Source organism: Crinia signifera, chromosome 4 (genome assembly GCF_055691185.1).
Source record: "Crinia signifera chromosome 4, ASM5569118v1, whole genome shotgun sequence".
NCBI classification, from domain to species: Eukaryota; Metazoa; Chordata; class Amphibia; order Anura; family Myobatrachidae; genus Crinia; species Crinia signifera.
Window position 1 is genome coordinate 96,578,012 of NC_139220.1, and position 22,528 is coordinate 96,600,539.

General features: G+C 42.6%; 1 protein-coding gene across 1 annotated transcript in view; it reads right to left on the bottom strand.

Annotated features, from left to right (window-relative positions):
• The window catches only part of PDE6A (phosphodiesterase 6A), a 133,017-nt gene that overhangs the window by 21,810 nt on the left and 88,679 nt on the right, over positions 1–22,528 (bottom strand). The window contains exons 2-12 of the mRNA XM_083179634.1: positions 17,886–18,038; positions 16,151–16,240; positions 13,068–13,208; positions 12,432–12,506; positions 11,337–11,401; positions 10,342–10,408; positions 8,392–8,439; positions 5,891–6,040; positions 4,097–4,240; positions 2,274–2,339; positions 92–238 (exon numbers count right to left, since the gene is read on the bottom strand). Coding sequence (XP_083035760.1) covers positions 92–238; positions 2,274–2,339; positions 4,097–4,240; positions 5,891–6,040; positions 8,392–8,439; positions 10,342–10,408; positions 11,337–11,401; positions 12,432–12,506; positions 13,068–13,208; positions 16,151–16,240; positions 17,886–18,038 — 1,146 coding nt within the window. The remainder of the gene's footprint in view (positions 1–91; positions 239–2,273; positions 2,340–4,096; positions 4,241–5,890; positions 6,041–8,391; positions 8,440–10,341; positions 10,409–11,336; positions 11,402–12,431; positions 12,507–13,067; positions 13,209–16,150; positions 16,241–17,885; positions 18,039–22,528) is intronic.

Genomic DNA, 22,528 nt, shown 5'->3' on the forward strand with positions numbered 1-22,528 from the left:
TCACATTATAACCGGCACTAGGGAAATGACTGTGACGGTGGGTTACAAACAAACACATGACAAAAACCCCACAGGTGTTTTTAAGTCATACCTCTTGTGGTATATGAAACTTGTCAACTACTTCTAACTCGTAGTACATCTGAATCGCACACTTCACCAAGAAGAGCTCTGTTTGTGGCAGGTCGCTGAAGTGGAATTCATAGATCTGAGCTTCCGCTGGATCCGGGAGCTCTTCTTGCTGTTACAGCAGAAAACATGCCATTAGTTTATTGCAACAAATAAAGTCTAATACCAGTAGCTCATGCTGCTTTCTACTGGTCTACGTTCATTACCACGATATAGACTACTGTACCTTTCAGATCTATCATTAGACAAAGCAAACAATACTGGGCCTGATTCATAGCTGTACACAAAGCCGATGGTCTGTCTACCACTACAATGGTGGGAGGACTGCGCCGCACTTGTTATGTATAATAACAGAACAGGTCCTACGTAATTGCAGGCAGCCTAAGCCGTTTGAGATCTGGGAGGGGCGACACAGGGGAGCATTCCCAAAAATGGGGGCTAGTTGAAGCCAGTATCTCCATCTTCAGACGGTATCCGGACTCATGATAGATGGACTCTAGGTTGACAGTCAAAAGGTCAACAGGGTCAAAAGGTCGACATGGTCAAAATGTCGACGTGCATTTTTTAAAAAAAAAGTTGAGCCGAAGTGCATTTCATCTCCGCCCATCCACTATGGCGTGGAGGGAGAATATAATAGTGTGCTGAGCGCAGCGAGTCACCAAGCCATGCGAGGGGACACGGTACACAGACGGTGTCCATGTTGACCTAGACACCCAAAAAATATGAAAACTCATGTTGACCTTTTCCATGTCGACCTTTGAACCCTCTTGACCTTTGGACCCTGTCGACCTTTTCACTGTCGACCTTCGGACCCTGTCGACCATTAGTGGACAAACATATGACTGTAGACCTAGACATTGTAGATCTAAAATACCATAACCCTTCAGACGCAGGTATACTCTGTCCAGAAGCCTGAGCAGTCGGACATTCCTGAGCGGTTTGAGGATGGCTCAGATGAACAATGTTCATGCAAGTGATCGGGATGCGGTCATTTGGTCTACTGCATTATGGTCGACAGTCATTAGGTCGAATCCATTAGGTTGACATGCTAAAAGGTCGACATGACTCTAGGTCGACATGGGAAAAGGTCGACATGATTCTAGTTCGAAAGGTCATTAGTTCGACAGGTCATTAGTTCGACAAGGTCATTAGTTCGACATTGTCTATGTCGACATTCACAAGGTCGACATGGAGTTTTTCACTGTTTTTTGAGCCAACATGTGCCGACAGGCGGTATTTCATGCCCTACCATCCACTAGGGCGTGGTGGGAGAATAAAATAGTGTGCCGAGCGTAGCGAGGCACGGTGCCCGACGCATAGCGAGCGCAGCGAGCGATGCGAGGGGATGCAGTGCACTTTAAACTGTGTCCATGTCGACTGTGTTGACATTCAGGTAAAAAAACAGTGAAAAACCCCATGTCGACCTTGTGAATGTCGACATAGACAATGTCGAACTAATGACCTTGTCGAACTAATGACCTGTCGAACTAATGACCTTTCGACCTAGAATCATGTCGACCTTTTCCCATGTCGACCTAGAGTCATGTCGACCTTTTAGCATGTCGACCTAATGGATTCGACCTAATGACTTTCTACCATAATGCAATAGACCAAATGATCCCAACCCAAGTGATCAGATGCTACATCTTCAGAGGCAGGAGCAGATGGCACAAGCATGCAGGAGACATCAGTTCACAGAAGACATCTCCTGCTGCATTACCGTGTACTGTGACACCCACTGTGCTTCTCTGAGCATGCATTGTCACAGGCACACAATATGTACAGTAAATCTCCATTTGGATATAGAATAGGCATTCGGGAGAATGAGTTACGGAATGTACTTCTCCGTCACCTTCAATACACATACTTCTCTGACTATGGATACACATTACTCAGAGAGGGTCACAGACAGGTGAGCCTCAGTGCTGTGCCCCCAATGCACTATAGGGTTTGACAATGAATGTAGCATTCTGATCCTACTTACTGATAAAAAATACATTGTTTTCTATTCAGTAACAGTCCCCATCTAAGACATTATAATGACAACATATTGCTATATGCTAATTACTTTGACACATTACGTGTTTTCTGCTCCTGTCTATATATTCTATAATAGATGACTGTTAGACTAGATTGGTAAAACTTGCCAGTATTTCATATAATTCCTCCTCTTCACACTCCTCTGGTAGCCGGTTAAACACTTCTTTGGTTTTCTGTAAGTAAAAAGACCGTTTACATCAGAGATATGTGTAATAAAAAAATCCATTGGCTGTCACCTACATGGAGTTGATATTTCTTTGGAACTATTCTAAACTTAACAAAGCTTGAAGTCATGCCAACCATCTGCTAGATCAGTAATTAGTGTTACATGGTTAATTATGGCATGGAAATCTCTGAATAAAGGACCCTTCATTTGTGGTCGGTGAGTGACATCATTCTACTCAAAGACCTGTGATTGGTGGATTTCCTATGGTCACACACAGGAGCACCTGAGTGCTAGCGAGTTACCCAGCTGCTTTACATGTTGCAGTATCTGTACACTGTGTAACCCTTTATAACTAATGCAGAGCAATATTTACATTTCCTGCTGTCTTCACTAATTTAGTACATTGTTGTCACTTACAGGAATTTTATGTAGAATTATAACATTTTTCTATTTCGATAAACCATAGAGGCTGGTTCTAAGTTGGACAGATCTCTGTGTATGGACTCAAATGGTGAGTTTTATCATTTAGCGCCTGTGCAGCAGTGGATATATTTATTAACAGTTTTTTATATAGCGCATACATATTCCGCAGCGCTTTACAGAGAATATTGGAACATTCACATCAGTCCCTGCCCCAGTGGTGCTTACAATCTATATTCCCTACTACATGTACAAGCACACACAGACATTCTAGGGTTAATTTTGTTGGAAGCCAATTAGCCTACCAGTATATTTTTGGATTGTAGGAGGAAACCGGAGTATCCGGAGGAAACCCACACAAGTACAGGGAGAATATACAAACTCCACACAGTTAGAGCCATGGTGGGTATGGAACCCATGACCTCAGCGCAGTGAGGCAGTAATGCTAACCATTACACCATCCGTGCTGCCCCATATATGCACTTTTGCCTAAGTCCCGCCTATTCTGAGTCAGATGGAACTTGGCCGGATCTGTCTTGTGAAATTGGGCATTTCACAGTGGAAACTGGGCACCAAAGTGAGCACAAGGGACTGCCCTCTGCCATGCAGGGGTGTCATTGGCTTGTCATAGTCTTGTATCTAATGCTCTATGGAATACTGGAGTCATGCATATGAGTAAGAGAAGCCTGCTGCACACAGATCCCTTGCACATAGCATGGGCGTGGGGAAGTGCAGATAATAATAACGGTTTCAGCAGAAATCAGTGGGAGACACGGCTTTCCTCTCGAAAATGTATGGGCTTCGACTATGGAACCTAACATTAGCATGAGGTAGTAAATATGTCTTTAAATATAGCCACTTTGCATCCAACTAAGAATCAGCCCCTTCATTTCTGCTGAGAAGACATGAATGTGGGAGGCAGTAAGTGGCATTCAGTGCTGACGAGAGGACCATGATTGGTTGTGAACTGCCCACATAATTCTATGATATAGGGCAACGACACCTGTTAGCTGCATGTGTCGGAATAGTCATAGCTACTGACCATTCATACACAACCCCCACATATTTGCATGCTATCTTTTAGATAGCAATGCTGATAATGTCATTTACCGATGACCGGTCCCATCATACTTAGGGGAGAAGCAGTAGCAGCACACATAACGTGCAATGATACCACTTCTCCTCACTACGACCAATCATACATGTCTCCCAGAATTCCTTGCAATCAATGGTTTCCAATACATCCTATAGCATATACTATTCACAGTGTGACATATATATGTACTGACGCACACAAATACCATAACTTTATTAATAATTAGTCATATGGACTGGTTTCCTTACCAGGATTATCTGTAACTCATCATTGGAGCATTTTATATGATAATTAACCATGTCTTGATAGATATCTTTCCTGTTCTCAAGTTTGTTCATCTTGTCATAAGTGTCAGTATTTAGAACGGACCAGCCAAGGAACTGCGTCAGAGACTGCAAGAGGAGAGCATGAAGGAAACGTTTATGAATATTTCTATATTGGGGTGATTTGTGCCTTTGGAGAACATCATTTTACATACACCTTTATTGCATTTGAAATTTGCAGTAACACACTAATGGACCTTTATTAATTTCTTTCCATGCAATATATGGGGGATCCTATTTAACAAGGAACACTGTGGTAATTGTATCGCTTCAAGCTATGTTCTGTTATTGTCTAAGGACGATGATAGCATATGATTAATATTACTATTAATGATAGTTAAGTAAACAACATTGTATCAATGTAATTCATAGCAACTAAATCACCACATGGGGTCCGCTATTAATAACCAATCATATTGTTGTGATAGATTTGTCACCTATGACATTTTCAGACTTTTTTCAATTGAAGTGAGACTGGGACAAATAAGAGGACATGATAAACAGATATAGGTGACTGGGAAAAGGGGAATGTGGGAGATCCATCTTAATATACAGGCACAATGGGCAGCGGCCCAAGGCCCAATGATTCTGAGAGCCTTTGAGCAAGTGGTATTTGCCCTCTGAGATCTTGGTGGGGTTGAGGAAGAGTATGCTGCCAGGCCCGGGAATTACTGCTTCATAGCCTGCAGCTAGACAGTGAATGACAGTCAGCATGCTCATTTGTAGAAGGCTGGAGCTATCCACCAGAGTGCCATTCACTGTATGGAAGCATGTGGACAGACAATAAGGGACTTCCTGAAAGGTAAGTTATAATTATTTGTATTATTTATTACCGTGAATGGGTTTATAGGCGACCCAGTGCATAACTTTGCCCAGGGCCTAAAGTACTGTTATGAAAGCCCTGCATCTAGTCCGTGGGGATAGATATTTCTACAACAGTTTAGAAATCACAGAAGTTGCTTTTGTAAACTCCTCAACATTTCCTCCATGCTGTGGAGATTTCAAACGTTCTTGAAAGATAAACAATCATAGCAACCAACTGAATATCTGTCATTTATCCGGCATAGTCTATGAAATAACAGAATGTGGCTGCTATAAACAACTTCTCCACTCTATTTCTCTGAAAGGTTTGATACATTTCTCCCTAAGACTTGATACATCTCCCCGGAACACTATAGGCATTATTTGTTGCTGCTAATGATGTTATTTATTTGCAGTGTGTTGCAAACTATGTACGTACACCTACTGTATGTTAATAAAAATATACTGTACACTTCTGTCTTACATGGCATGAAATACAATACAGTATGTTGTAGACTACAGAGATATGAAAATCACAATAGCAATAGAAGAAACGGTACTTGTGTAGTTTCACGGCGCTAGTATGGCGACGTGCGTCTGTGTCCCCTTGCGGGGCTCGCTTCGCTCGCCCACGCTGCGCTCGCCACGTTATTTAAAATCAACTCCATGCCAACATGGATAGTGGAGGTATGAACTATCCATGTTGGCATGGCGTTAAGTTACTTTTTTTAACATAGTTTGTGGCGAGCGAAGAACCTGGAAGTAGCACGGCGCCATGCTGGCGCCGTGAAACTACACAAGTACTGAAGAAACAAAGCTTGTTATCAGTTATAGATTTCAAATGGAACATGGGGCCAGAATGTTCTCTAACACCCATGGTGGGACAAGCCCTTAGTGATGTCAGGTTATAAAACATACTTCCATTAATACTTCGTCCATTTCATCGAAGGGCTTTCCATCCTTTCTGTTGTAAAATGTGGCCACTCCCACAATCTCCTCTTTTTTGTTGACAATTGGCATTGAAAGGACATTTTTGATCACCCATCCAGAATCGTCCAGTGGACCTTTCTGTGGAAAGATAAGAACATATGTTTGGCCACCACAATACAGACTCATTTAATTAAAAAGACAAGATGATTTTTTCTTTAATAGAAACGCTTTAAAATTACTTAATAATGGCAAATAAGCAAATATTATTCTGTGCGCCAGGACCGTATATAGTGGGGTGTATTCAATGCGGCTGGTGAGGGCTTTTTTTATGGCAAAGATGGCTTGTTTTCAGGGAGGATTGCTGAAAACAAGCCATCCTCTCAATTTAACCCCCTTTGCTGTCCGCTTACCCTATTCAACGTTCTGGGGAAATCCTCACTCCCAAATGGGAGCCCGCTGCATTTAGCCGCAAGCTTCACCGTTTTGGCGGCCGCACACGCCATTTACACCTGGCTGTTAAAAACCCAGGGAGGTGGAAACTGCGGGTGCAGGGGGGTCAGTTGAATATTGACACGTGAGCTGTGATGGCGAGCAATCAGCACTGCTCGCCGCCACAGCTCGCTAACGAGCATTGAATATACCCCATAACGTTCCCTTACAAAATTAGGCTATGAGGCAGGGGGGTTAGGTTTAGGTGGTGGGGTATGAGGGTTAGGGTTAGGTACTAGTGGGGAGGGTTAGGGATAGGCTGTGGAGGGATAGGTTTAGTGATAGGGGGCAGGTATGCAAGATACACTACCATTCAAATGTTTGGGGTCACCCAATTTAGTGTTTTATATGAAAACTGATTTTATGTATCAAATGAGTTGCAAAATTAATAGAACATACAGTATAGTCAAGAGATTGGCAATGTTAGAGATAATGAATTTAATTTGAAATAACAATTTTGCAGCAGTTACAGCATTGCAGACCTTTGGCATTCTAGCTGTTAATTTGTTGAGGTAATCTGAAGAAATTTCACCCCAAGCTTCCTGAAACACCTCCCACATGTTGGATTGGCTTGATGGGCACTTATTGCGTACTATACAGTCAAGCTGTTCCCACAACAGCTCAATGGGGTTGAGATCTAGTGACTGTGCTGCCCACTCCATTACAGACCAGCTGCCTGCTTCTTCCTTAAATAGTTCCTGCATAATTTGGAGGTGTACTTTGGGTCATTGTCCTTTTGGAGGAGGAAATTGGCTCTAATCAAGCGCTGTCCACAGGGCATGGCATGAAAATTAGTGATGGGCTTCCTTGTTCAAAATTCCTTTTTACCTTGTACAAATCTCCCAAACCTCCCAGCATCAAAGCAGCTGTAGACCATGACATTACCTCCACCATGCTTGACAGATGGCATCAGGCACTCTTCCAGCATCTTTTCACTTGTTCTGCATCTTACAAATGTTCATCTGTGTAATCCAAACACCTCAAACTTCCATTTGTCTGTTCATAACACTTTTTTCCCATCTTCCTCTCTCCAATATCTTTGTTCTTTTGCCCATATTAATCTTTTCCTTTTATTGTCTAGTCTCAGATATGGCTTTTTTCTTTGCCGCTCTCCCTAGAAGGCAAGCACCCCGGAGTTGCTGCTTTACTGTAGATGTTGATACTGGCGTTTTGCGGATACCATTTAATGAAGCTGCCAATTGAGGACCTGTGAGGAGTTTATTTCTCAAGCTTGAGACTCTAATGTACTTGTCTACTTGCTCAGTTGGGCACCAAGGCCTCCTATTTCTCTAATGTGGTTAGAGCCTGTTTTTGCTGTTCTCTGTAGGGAGTAGTACATACCGTTTTACGAAAGGTTCAGATTCTTGGCAAGCTCTTGCAAGGAATAACCTTTGTTTTGAAAAACAAAAATAGGCTGTCGAGTTTCACATGAAAGTTTTCTATTTCTGACCATTTAAATAAGTATAATCAAACCCACAAATGTGATGCTCCAGGTACTCAACTAGCTCAAAGGAAGGCCAGTTTCATAGTTTCTGTAATGTGCAAACCCGTTTCCAGCTGTGCCAACATAATTTCACATGGGTTTTCTAATCATCCATCAGTCTTCCGATGGTTGCTGGAAATGGGCCTCTATACACCTATGTAGATATTCCTTTAGAAAACAGATGTTTGCAGCTAGTATAGTCATTTACCACAATAACAATGTATAGAGTGTATTTCTGATTAATGTAATGTTATCTGCATTGCAAAAACAGTGATTTTTCTAAGTGACCCCAAACTTTTGACTTGTAGTGTACATACAGATGACCAGGGGACTAGGTGCCAGCATATTGGGATGCTGGTGTCTGTATTGCGACCACCAACATCCAGTCCACCGGTCGTCTGTATGTATCTCCTAGTTGCTTTTGTATTCAATATTGTGATTATTCAAAAGACAAAAGGAAGCAGAGTCCTAAGAAATACATGCTACAATACTTTCTCTATTTTCTGTAGCACCTTACCTGAAATTGGAAGTAATCGTCAGCGCCTGTGTTCATAATATTACAAATCTGTAAGAAGCAAATTAATATGTAATCAATATTTTCTGCAGCTTGAAAAACCTAAATAATTGGAAAGTTAATGAGTAGTCAGATAATTAGTATTCAGTGCCTAATAACTGTAGAATTAGGGGTGTGTGCGCAGTGCCCGGGTTATGGCTAGAATCTGGATTTCAGGATATCTAGAATAGTCCCCTTCCACCAGTACTACTGTTGTAGAGCTCAGACACGCACCCTGCAATCTGTACAACCATCCAGTGCATTCTAAGGATGACTCTGTAGTGTAACGTCATGATGTCACATGTTCGGGGATGCGTTCTGCATTAAAACTATGGCACAATGTCAATGAGTCATTGCTATTGAGACAAGTTTGAGACAATATTGAAACAATGTTGGTACTATGTGATTTTGGAGTGACTCTGAGCATATTCAGCTAAAGGGATAAAATTTGCACATGGACAAACCATACTGAAATGGAATGGGTTGCACTGTTCCCCCTGTGTGTAATCATGGGCAAAGTGCCATAGGAAAAATTTGTTGGAGCACTCTGAGTTTGGCTAAAGCCTCCCAGCACCCCTCAATCAATTGAGAAGTGGTCTCTTCAAAGAATGTGGGGTCTGGCACATGAGAATTGAGAAGCATATTCCAGACCCATGTATACTTATGCTCCTAGTGGAGTATAGCATGAGGACCCCAGGAGTGTGGCTTGCCAGCCTCCCTCACCTGTAGATCCCAAAGCAGCCAAATCTTCTGCAGGGGCAACAGTTACACCACTGAAAGCAGTATGGGTTTTCCACAGGTGCACATATGCACCTATTGAGTTGCTTATATGCTATTATGGACCAATGTCTTTATAGGAGTAATATTCTGTTAGTCAACACTATGATTCTGGTAATACTGCCCTCCTGTCTTTAGAGGTCCATTACCAGACACTATTATGCGATTGGATATGGATTGAGTGACTTTTGGAAAGATAGATAGTACTTAGACAGTCAATAGGTCAACACCAGATGGCTGACAGTGAAAAAGTTGATAGGGTCAAACGATGTACTTAAGTCATCAGGGTCAAAAGGTTTACAGGTTCAAAGGTCGAATTGCAACACTTTTTTTTCATGTTTATCCTAACCCTAATCCTAACTCTGCCACTCTACAAGTGCCTAAAACTAACCCTTCCTCTGGTGCCAATCCCTCTCTATCCCCCTGGTGCCTAACCCCAACCACCCCCTTCCCTAACTTTCCCCCAAGGGACTAACTCTAACCCTAACCCTTACTCTAATTCTAACTCTAACACTCTACTAGTGCCTAAACCTAACCTTCCCGCTGGTGCCAAACCCTATCCACGCCCCTGGTACCTTACCCCAACCGTCCCCTTCCCCAGCCTAACCCTAACCCTCCCCAAAGGGCATAACACTAACCCTCACTCTAATCCTAAAAATGTAATCTTTCTTTTGCGATAACTATTTGCATGTTGTCTCTCTCAGCCTCTCTACCTAAGTCCATGTTGGACATTTATCAGTTTCCCTTTTGACCATGTCAATTAATTAACTGTTGCCCATGTGGCTGACCTACAGCCTCCCATGGTCTGTCATGTACTATCTATCTAGTATCCGGATACTCCTATCATTCTCCTCTGTTCACAACTGCATTATTTCTGACTTTTGGAGTAAAGAGTGCCAGTTAGGAGAATGCATGATAGAATGACCAAGGTCATAGCAGTCATTACAACACTTACATTTTACTGGGAATTATACTCGAAGACTTATGTTTTCAATAACAACATGAAATTATGACAAAAAAATACTAATAGCAAAAGTTTTTGTAGGGGACCTTTATTATAGAAGAGGGAGCTTTTTGTAACGTTCTTTGGGCACATATTTACTAGCGACCCATGTGTAATGTATCACTTATACTTACAAGACCATTTTCCGCAACATATATGGGTAATTTACTAGCCAAGGCCCAATGATCTGCTGGTGGGTTCCTAGGAAAAATAAATATTTTATTTGCTATTGTCTTTTAAAATAGTTGTAACATGTGTTTCATCATTGCACAGCATTACTAAGTGAATATTAATACACATGGACAGCACAAAGATGGCAGGATGTAGGGGGTGGAACGAAGACCAGCAAGTCCAGCAGCCCCCCCTCCCAGTCCAGGGGCTGCTACATGTTAATGATTTGTAATGAAAACCTGTTTCATGGCCTGTGATTGGCCCTATTTTTCAGCTCATGTTCCCATCCTGCAAGGTTGTTAGAGAAATAGAGGAGCCCCCCAAAAATTGCTACAGATAGGAAAAAAGCCCCACCACAAGCCTGGACGCATATTATATATGACAGATGACGGATGAACACGTCTCCAGGTGACGATATGCAGCATAACCAGAGGAGATGCAGTGACATCCCAGCAGCCAGCAGGGGTCAGGGCAGGGTGCCTCTAGAAACAGCCCTCCAATGCATCTTTAACCCTTTCAGTGCCAAGTGAATTGGTCAAAATAGGTGTGAAAATGGGCAAGCAAACATTTTTATTCATCATAATGACCTGTAATGGTTACCTTATATATAGGATTACACAACATTTTTATTTGAATTTATATAACAAATGTAAGCGACCCTGGGATTTTTAGCGGATATCTTACACATATCTCACAGAGATGTTGGCACTTAAAGGGTTAATATACTCTCTATCTGTTGCGGATATTTAGCAGAACATTGTCTTCATCTAAACATAAACTTGTTTGCATTTAGATTTTCCATTAGCTCTGCATATTGATGATACCGAAAATGGAGCAAGAGGTTTTGCATGCAATATAAAATTGAGTAATATATTGTGGCACATATAAAATAAACCCCAAATTTTAAATAGTAAAATCATACTTTCAAACGAGTAAAGAGAACGACATTACAACTTACGGAATGACTTTAATCTCCTCCTTTCCATGTAAAATGTAGTCAATCACTTTGTAAAAAGATATTTCCTGAAAACATTAAACCAAATGTATATAAGTGTATATAATTGTATATAAGTGTATATCATTTACAAATCAAACAAAAACAAAACCAACAGTTTCAGTAACATTTTGGGTGAAAAGCTAAACACATGCTTGAGTTTATGACATTTATTTTAGCATGTGGTTTTATCAATTAGGAAATCACTGCCAGTGACCCATTCTTATTGGTGGGTATGAATCATTGGCTAGACAGTGACTAGGTTGACGCCACTAGGTCGACATGCATGAAGGTCAATATTGCTGACGGTCGACATGTAGAAGGTTGACAGTCAAATGGTCGACATGGGTTTTTTCACCGAATGTTGACACAGTCGACATGTACACTAAAAAAGTGCACCGCTGCGCTCGCCATGCTTCGGGCACACTATTTTATTCTCCCACCATGCCATAGTGGATGGTAGGGCATGAAATACTGCCTGGCGGCACATGTCGACGGAATGACCCTACCGACCTAACCCCATGTTGACCTTCATACATGTCGACTTAGTAGTGTCAGCCTAATGCTTGTCGACCTAGTTGTTGTAGACCTAGTGACTGTATCCCCTGGGTATTGCTCGGTGCAAACGGAGGGTCCGATTCCAACCTGTACTGGTCCGAATTCGTCCCTGTCCCCGATGGTGGGGATCTGCACATGTGCATAGGCAATTATGCACATGTGCAAGCCCCCAGTGAACGCCGTAGGTGAGATTTTCACTCGCCAGGGCGTTTGCTGCCTGAGTGACAGGCAGCAGGTGTTTCGGAGTGGGCACCCGGCGTTTCATGGGTGTGCTCGAAAAAATGTTGGGCGCGCCCATAGAAATACTTCACAGCAAACAGAGGAAACATTATTGGATGGTTAACCAGCAGATATATGCAGTCTAGCCAGCAGGTCTGAATCGGGCCTGAGTTGGGAATGTTGGATTTGCAGCAGAAAGCGTGAAATGCCATCGTGGTCTGTGTCTGATTTTATCAATGTAATAACAAATCATATTTACCAGACTCATCACCAGGTACCTACCCTGCCATCTGGAGTCCTTGGTCCAGAATACGGGGGCACTTCACCCATTAGAATTGGCCATTCGTCAAAGAACTCCTGGGGAAAAAAATATGGATATTATATTATATTTATTTAGTTATTTATGACTTAACTATAGTTTTCTCATATGCCATGATTCATCGATAGCCAGCAGCCAGCATATGGCAATTATTGGCGGTGGTAAATTGCAGTGGTGATTGCCTTAGAGAGCAGCATTGAGCACACTTATCATGCCTGCTTTACCGGATTAAAGCTAGGAGACACAACATCCCTCCGAGAGCAACATTGCCCCTACAGCTATTCATCCATGGTACAGGCGATGCACTGTTCTGCCCTCACATAGGGATAACTCTATGGGATTTAATGTTATGATTGCAAGAAAGTAGATGGGTATGTGCAGCACGCCTATAGGCCAAACAATCAGCCAATCAGATCTTACCTACCATGTCACAGGCTGGGTTTGAAAAATGATAGGTAGGAGCCGATTGGCTGGTTGTTTATAACTCTCCAATTTATCACTTTTTGAAGCTTGATATCTGGTCCTAAGCAACTAAACCACATTTTAAAGTTATCTGTAACATACAGTAGATTCTCTACCCATCTTCACTGTGTACACACCTTTGTCTTTGTCATGTCGAGAAGCCCCACAGAGTATCTGTCACAGTTAAGGAAGGCGCGAACTGTATAAAGTGCTTTGTGAAACTGTCTCTCGATGTCTGTAAGCTCTTCAAAAACCTTGTTGGCTGACCACAACAGTATCTAGAGAAAAAAAAAAAGGGGGGGGGGGGGGGGGGGAGCGGATGGAGTAAGTTATTGCAATTAAGCAAGATTTCAGTTTATATTACTGTGTTATTTGTGTTTAGCTAATTCTTATATTAATCATTCTACAGCGAATGTGTGGTATTTGTATGCTCTAAGGTGAATCTTTTTACTGAAAAAGTGAATCCCCCTATTCAACGTGCATTATTCGCCGACGGCAAACAGTGAATGACGGACAATTCGCCGTCTGATAGTCACCGCAATTCAATGTGGTTTTTCAATGGGTTTTTCCATGTGATTCGCCGTAAGTGTATTCAATGATCAGATGAAAATTGCTTTCTAAGTGACTTTCGCTGTGTGTCACCGTGTAGCAATCGCCATCTTTTTATGGTGAACTGGAATGTGAACTTTTAAAATAAAGTTTTTTTTTTTAAATTTGGTGTAAAAAGATCAGGAATTTGATTATGTGAAGGGGCATGCTATTTTTATTCATGTGCTTACAGCACATGAATATATATTTCGTTACTCTTTACTTAGAAGGGCGCCCACGATTTTGATCGTGGGCATCGTTAGTAAAAAATCTCGGGCATCTCGGGCATTGAATGCACTAAAAAATCGGGTGCGATCAACCGACGAGATGCCCGAGATTTCCCATAGGGAACAATGTTAAATGTCTCAATTGACCCAATTTTCCTGTTCAATGCCTCAATTGACCCGATTTTTCCATAGGAAACAATGTTAAATGGGCCACAGAGGCCAAATAGGCACCCTGAAGTGTATAATGGCTACCCGAATTGTTAACGCCACCCCACGATCAACGTCAACCCGATGCGTGGCGAGCGCAGCGGTACGCGTCCTACGACCTTTTCATACCCCCACTATCCACGTTGGCGTGGAGTTGAGAATAGAAAGTGTGGCGAGCGCAGCGAGCCACCGAGCCCGAAGCGTGGCGAGCGCACGCGGACAGCTGTGAAGCCCGCGAGGGGACGCGGATACCTGTGAAGGTATCCGCGTCCCCTCGCGGGGCTCGCTGCGCTCGCCACGCTTCGGGCTCGGTGGCTCGCTGCGCTCGCCACACTTTCTATTCTCAACTCCACGCCGACGTGGATAGTGGGGGTATGAAAAGGTCGTAGGACGCGTACCGCCGCCCCTCGCGGGCTCGCTGCGCTCGCCACGCTTCGGGTTGACGTTGATCGTGGGGTGGCGTTAACAATTCGGGTGGCCATTATTCACTTCAGGGTGCCTATTTGGCCTCTGTGGCCCATTTAACATTGTTTCCTATGGAAAAATTGGGTCAATTGAGGCATTGAACAGGAAAATTGGGTCAATTGAGACATTTAACATTGTTCCCTATGGGAAATCTCGGGCATCTCGTCTGTCGCATCCCACCTGATTTTTTAGTGCATTCATTGCCCGAGATGGCCGAGATGGGAGCCCTTCTAAGTAAAGAGTACCTATATTTCATTTAAATATATATAGATTTTTTTACACATAACAGCCAGCAGGGGTCTGAGAGCCGATCATTAGATATTCATATATTCACTGCTCCCGATCATTACATATGCATGACCGGTAGCAGTGCAAGCGGCTCCCTACCTGTGTGCCCTGCTTGCTCTCCCAGGGGGGCAGCTTCTGCTGTCTATGTCCCCAGGAGCCCTGCTTCTGCCCCAAAGTGTCCGGCGCAGGCAGGGAGGCTTCCATCTCCCTGCCTGCCGCCGTCCCCCGGCTCCCTGCAGCGCCTACCCCAGGAGTTAAGAATCAAGGTCAGGGGCAGCGAGCCACTGCGGCATTGAATACGGTGACAAAGGATCCAGCCCTCCGGAACATGGCAACTGTACAGCGAATCCTAAACAGGATTCGCTGCACATGCCAAGTATTGTCATTGAATATTGCCCTCTGAGTTGATTTAAGAGAGGAGAAAACCCGTGTGCTGCCTCCTCTATCCGGGGCTCCCTCCCCTCTGCCAGGAGCAGGGCAGCGCCGTAGGGTCTGAGAACTAGAGCACCCAGACCCTACTGTGCATGCGCAGATCTCCGGTAAAAAATGGCACAGTGGCAATTTTTTCGGGGATTTCAGCAATGCTGGGGCCATTGTTAAAGGACTCCAGAGGGTAAGTATTCATAAAATGTGTCCAGAGTATGCATGTGGCCCCCCCTGGGACTCACTGCACCCATTATATATATGCCACTGCCTTTGCATAGTGTACTATGATCAGGTCCACAAAGCCTCACCACAGCATAGTGTACTACGAGCATGTAGAGAAAGCCTCACCACAGCATAGTGTACTATGATCATGTAGACAAAGCCTCACCACAGCATAGTGTACTATGATCATGTAGACAAAGCCTCACCACAGCATAGTGTAGTATGATCATGTCCACAAAGCCTCACCACAGCATAGTGTACTATGATCATGTAGACAAAGCTTCACCACAGCAAAGTGTACTACGAGCATGTAGAGAAAGCCTCACCACAGCATAGTGTACTATGATCATGTAGACAAAGCCTCACCACAGCATAGTGTACTACTGTATGATCATGTAGACAAAGCCTCACCACAGCATAGTGTACTACTGTATGATCATGTAGACAAAGCCTCACCACAGCATAGTGTACTACTGTATGATCATGTAGACAAAGCCTCACCACAGCATAGTGTACTTAGAATTTTATGAGCACTGACCACAGAACTTCATTATATTGTAATAAACATTAACATGTCTAAAAAGCCTATTTTTTTTAAACATCCACCCCAAAAATATAAAAATATTTTTTTACTTCATTACACCTTAGTGACTTTGAAGTCAAGACCAGTGAATATTTTTCATAATTAATGATTAATGATTCATATGTTTTAAAGAACAAAGCAATATTGATTATATGAGTGTGCTCATATATATGTCATCCAAACATTACAGACCCTTCTCATTAACCCTACATACCTGGCCTCTTCTTGTCTCACAGTTGTGCAGGTAGGATAGGTGATACACCTTGAGAATCAGATTGGCAAAATTGAGGTACTTAAGGAACACCTGAAAAACAAAGAATACCAGAAAGCTACACATATCATACCTCAAATCTCTAGCTATCACATATTTAAGAAAAACTTTCTGTAAGTCATATTAAGAGGAGAAAGGGCCCTGCACAGACCTTAATTAAATAGGAATGAGATAAGAACAACATAATGGCTAGGAAAGACATGGAGTACATTAAACATGATAGCTGTGTGTGTACACTGGTGAGCCTGTGATTCGGGGGACCAATGGGGTAGCTAGGTTTGGCTTGTTGGCTATGATATTAGTCCAGGAAAGCGGAGGAGTCTATCTCTTTTTTCCTGAAAGTTCCCTGCCCTCCCTTCCCTAATTGTAGCTGGTAGGGGTGTTTTTTTTTTCTTAATCGCGTTAGCTGTTTAGGCGGGAAAGAACGGCAAGTTGATAGATTTTAAGGCGTTTACTAAGTTATGTTTGCCGAGTATTTGGTTTGTTTCGGTGCGCTTGCCTCTCATTGGCTTAGGCCTTCGCTAGATCACCCGCTCGGGGACAGCAACCCCATCCGGATGGGTGGGCAGTCAATGCTGTAGGTTAAGTGGATACCGCTTTGCTGTTTTAGGCCAAATTACGTAGGCCAGTTTGGGGTGGGATTTTAGTTAAATAGCCGTTCTTTCTGGGCCACCATTTAAATAAATTAATAATTAAATAAATTAGCTTAAATTATTCTCAAAATAAATTCAGCTACAATTTCTGCCAAACCTAAGTCTCAGAGTCTTTATTTCTTATATAGTTGTATAAGTATATATATTGTCATCAATACATGCTAAGGTCACACACATCTGCTATTACAATGATTAATGATTTGATGTCCCATACATTTATTATTGCTCAAGCTTGTTTGGATTTGGAAAAACTGTCTAGTGGAGCTAAATGATCCTATCACACAGGATAACAGTGGGAAACAGTGGTATGAGTACATAAAAAGAACACATAGAGAGTTGGTAATCATGGGTTAATGAGGTGGTTAAGAGGTTTGATAAGTTCAATAAAGAGGTGAGATTTTAAGGTTTGGGAGCTAGAGAACGGTTGTATGAAGAGTAAGAGAGAGTGGGTGCAGCAGGAAGACAGTCCTGTAACTGGGAGCAGGTAATGAATGCGGACGAGAGGTGGAGATGTTGGGCAGTGTAGAGGGATAGGGTTGGGAAATAATGTATTTGTAAGCAAGTGCAGCAAGGTTTGTTAGTGCAGTTTTGTTAATTATTTTATTAGAAAAGTTGTTTGCTAGCACTGAGGGCCTTATTTTAGTTCACTCTTAGAGGCAAATTCCTTCTCAGATGGACAAAACCATGTGCACTGCAGGGGGGCAGATGTAACAGGTGCAGATAGTATTTTCCCTGCACCGAAACAAAATAACTCACCCAAATCTAATTCTGACTGCTTTATTTCTACACTGCAATATAGATCTCACTTTAAAGAAAAACCCCACCAAAATCCAATTCTATCTGCACATGTTATATCTTCCCCATCTGCAGTGCACATGGTTTTGTCCATTTGAGAAGGAATTTGCCTCTAAGAGTGAACTAGAATAAGACCTTACTTACAGTTCCTATACAGTGCATTCATCTGTTAATATATGATACTTGTGTTACTGAGATTACAGAATTGTATGTGCAGTTTTAGTCCTTACCTCTTCATCTTTCTTGGTGAAGTATGATCCATCATTTTTGTTGACCGCCATTATGACAGCTACAACATCTTTGCCATTCATTACAGGGGCCGCCAGTATGGTCTTTGTTGCGTATTCTGTAAGGTTATCTACGAAGCTGCAGAAGTGAGAGTCCTGAATGAGGAAAAGGAGTCACAAATGAGAACAATCTATGGTAATGTAAATATACTCGCTTGAGGTAATACAACATTTCTATGGACAACTGAGAACCGAATGTCACGTGAAAAATACATACTGTATATGCTCATACACGACTAACATTTTGATTTATAAAACAAAAAAATAATATGCTGGTGAGAGGATACATCTGGCTGGATTAGAGAAAATTCGCTATCCTTGCATGGTGAGATTATTGTATATATGGAATGTGGTTAGAATCTTGGTGGTCGGGATCAGTGTTCCCTCTAAGCTGTGCGCGCGCACAAAACTCGCCGAGCGTGCGCACAGACATTACAACAGAGCGCACAAAGCAGCAGTAGTCACTTTTTGCAGTTGTGGACTCAATTAATGTGTGTTTCACCCATTAACTACATTGTGTGCTGTGTTTTCAATGTTTAAATGTTTAATATAATTTTGAAGTAAAGTTAACACAAATGCTGAACGTCATTTTCCAGTTATATATAAGTGACGCACAAAAATTTAAATTTTCTTCCAAAGTTGCACAGCCAAAATCTTTTGCCGCACACAGCCTTTGTAAAATTAGAGGGAACATTGGTCGGGATGCTGGCAGTCAAATGCCGGAATCCCGACTCACCGCCATAAGACCAGCGCCAGAATACTGACATTGCTGGTGATGCCGGAATCCCAACTACTGGCATACTTACAATTATAAGTATGAATGGGTGGGTTATGGTTAGGCCAGGCATTCCCAACCACGGTCCTCAAGGCACACCAACAGTGCAGGTTTTAGTGATATCCAGGCCTCAGCACAGATGGTTTAATCAGAATCCCTCAGATACTAATTAAGTCACCTGTGCTCAAGCCTGGATATCTACAAAACCTGCACTGTTGGTGTGCCGTGAGGACCGTGGTTGGGAATGCTTGGGTTAGGCTGTGGGATGGGGGGGGGGTTTGTGGTGGTGAGGGTTAAGCTTAGGCACAAGGTGTGCGTCAGTGTGTGTGTTTGTGTGTGTGTGTGTGGGCTAGGTTTAGCCTGCCGGAAGGAAGGGTTAGAGTAGGGGGGTGGGGGGGAGGGCAGGGAGAAGGAAAGTATACTTACTGGACCCCTGTCAGTGTTCTCTTCATTGGGATGCTGCTGACGGTCTTCTGGCCTCCGAAATCCCATCCGCTGGTTATTTGGATGTATTCCCTATAGATATTGCCTATACTTTTGTTTGCCTATTAGTGGCATTCCTTGACCAATACAAATGTCACATATTCCTTAGTTCAGGAAATCGGTATACCACTTAGACATGGCTACTGGCTACTCATGGTTTGATACTGTATAGGCCTTATTCTAGTTTACTCTTTCTGACAAAATCCTTCTTAGATGGACAAAACCATGTGTACTGCAGGTGGGGCAGATGTTACTTGTGCAGAGAGAATTAAATTTGGGTGGGGTTTTACTTCAAAGTGAGATCTATATTGCAGTGTAAAAATAATGCAGCCGGTATTTACCCTGCACAGAAACAAAATAACTCACCCAAATCTAAATCTCTCTGCACATTTTACAGCTGCCCCCCTGCAGTGCACATGGTTTTGTCCATCTATGAAGGATTTTGTCAGAAAGAGTGAACTAGAATAAAGGCCTATGTCTGCATTTTTCTCATAATATCATATTTATGTAATCTTATCAATGATATGACTCTGTGTTATGGGTCACTTACTTGTGTTTCTTTTTCCAAAACCAAAAGCTGCCCGTCCTCACCTGCAAACCTGGTCTGTAACCTTGTAATACACGATTGGTAACCTACTTGATTGATTGAGTGCAATGCATTAATGACACACTAAAACTGTGTACAGGGGATTGGTACTAAATCCCAGTGGTCGGAATCCCGGTGTTCAAAATCCCGACCGCCGAAATCCTGACAAGGGGGGGACGTGGATCGATGCGCTCGCCAGGCAGCGGGCCTGGTGCCTCGCTACGCTCGGCACACTAATTTATTCCCCCTCTATGGGTGTTGTGGACACCCATAGAGGGAGAAAGTGTCAGAATTTCGGCGGTCAGGATTCCGGCGTCTGGGTTTTGATTACCGGGATTCCGACCGCCGGGATTGTAACTGCATCCCGTGTACACACAGTGCTATATATCGTTCAGTGTCCCGTTTCATCAGTGACCAGAGATGGTCGCTGATGAAAATTAGACTCTGCCGGGGGAACCGCAGGGGGAAATAGCTGGTCGCAGGAGGAAGCTCCTGCGACCAGCGACAATTATGGCCTGAACACGGGAGCGTGCACCCTTCGATTTATCGCCCACAGCACATATAAATCACTGGCAATATGGTTGCTCAGTGACCATTTTGTCAGCGATATGTTCTGAAAATTACACCGTGTGTACACAGCTTTACAGTACGGGCTTAGTATGTTTTGTCAACAATCACAAGAATGGTACCATATTGTCAACAGGTACAAAACATCACCAAATAAAATGTCAACATGCTCCAAGTGTCAACAGGTAAATAATATGGACACCCAAATAAAACTAAAACTTTACCCCATACCTAATCCCATCTGTAACCGTAATTCCAACCCCAACCCCATCCCTAACCGGGCCTGCGGCCACCACTTGCCAAATAGCTGTGATCTAATCTTTCCTCCGGGGCACTTGGGACGAACTTACGCCACTGATTCCAACCTTAACCCTAACCTTATCCATAATCCCACCTCTAACTATTATTCCAACACAGACCTATCCCTAAACTATAAAATATCTATTGTTGAAATTTTCACATGTCAACATATTGAATCAATAGACATAGGGTGTCGGCATTTTAACCATGTCAACATTATAACATTTAACAATGTGCTGATCTTTTGACTGTCGACTTTGTGACTGTTTACATGCGGACACAGGGCTCACGTGTGATATATTTTACAAAGACAGATTTTGTAAATGTCACTGGAAATGATCAACTTCTGTTTGTTCTACTCCTCATTCCTCAATAACCCTTTCCCTCTTGCTATCTATCATATCAAGTACTGTAAGTCCCTCCTGCATTGATCACTAGGATTCTATTGCTCCTCCTGTCTCCACCTACCCCATTCCTCCATATTGTATGGTCTCATGAGCGAGGCCCACATCGCTTGTGAAAGGACCGCATGCGATACATCGCGATTGGCTCAGGGGGTTCGGATGGCCCATACACTGCTGCGATAAATTGCAGTAGTGTATGCGAACCTTAAAAAGTCTTGTTCCGCATTCAGCATCATGGGCAAACGCATGATTTTCAGAAGGGGGTTTCCGGAGAGGGGCGGAGCAAAGCACGGAGATGGACACTTAGGTGACCCAGTATATGCCGGATCATTTAAAATATTATAGATAGACCAAATGTATATAAATAATAATAATAATAATAATTATATATATATATATATATATATATGTATACATATATAAACACACACAAACACACACACACACACATATATATATATATATATATATATATATATACATATAGAGAGAGAGAGAGAGAGAGAAAGATAGAGGTGCGCTTAGATGTGTTTCACCAACAACAGACTTCTCTTAAAAATAGAATATGTTTATTCCAAACAATAAAAAAAAAATTCCATATAAAATATATACAATAAAATACAGAATACAACAATTTTTCGGTAAGTATTTTCACATGGGTGTAATGATTCCCGATTTGACCTCAGATGTATATTGGTCTGAGAAACTCTACGCGTTTCGTCCCTTAGGGACTTCTTCAGGGGTAATACACCGAGATCATTCGGTTTAAGCGGTTATCACTCATAGATATACTGTGAGAGGAACCTTTGAGATTAAAGTGTGTCCGAAGTAGGCACCCGCGAGTCGTGACACGGCTGGCACTCGGTATCACGAATATTTGCGTGGTCAGAAATGAACAATAATTGAACACCTCTCCTGCTGTGTCCTTTCCAATTCTGCGGTATACTCAGTGTCTATGTCAAATGAAGTGTCCACAGTCCAGAAGGAGAGACCTCCTTCTGGACTGTGGACACTTAATTTGACATAGACACTGAGCATCTGTGCCCCACGTGAGCCATGGCAGTCTGGCCTTATCATGCTGCTACATTTAATTTGTGTTGGTGCCTGTTGTATGGGGAACCACACGTGTGCCTATGTAGCCACGACTATATATATTGTACCTTTGATTCTAGCATATGTCTGTCTAGGTAGCTGTAATATTTTTACATTATTGAATGTCAACTTTTCCTTTGTCTCACTTTTGTGTCCTTTATTCAAAGAAACTGACATTTTCCTGACTGTTGACCTAGCCCATGTCCACCTAATGCAAGTGTCAACCTAATGATCCTGTCAACCTAACCCCATGTCCACCTTCAGGTGTGTCGACCTTGATGCATGTCGACCTTCCCGTTGTCGACCTTATGACCCATACCGGTGAGAGCAGCTTTTGTCATGTTCTATATAGAAAAGCAATACCCTATACATCTGCAAA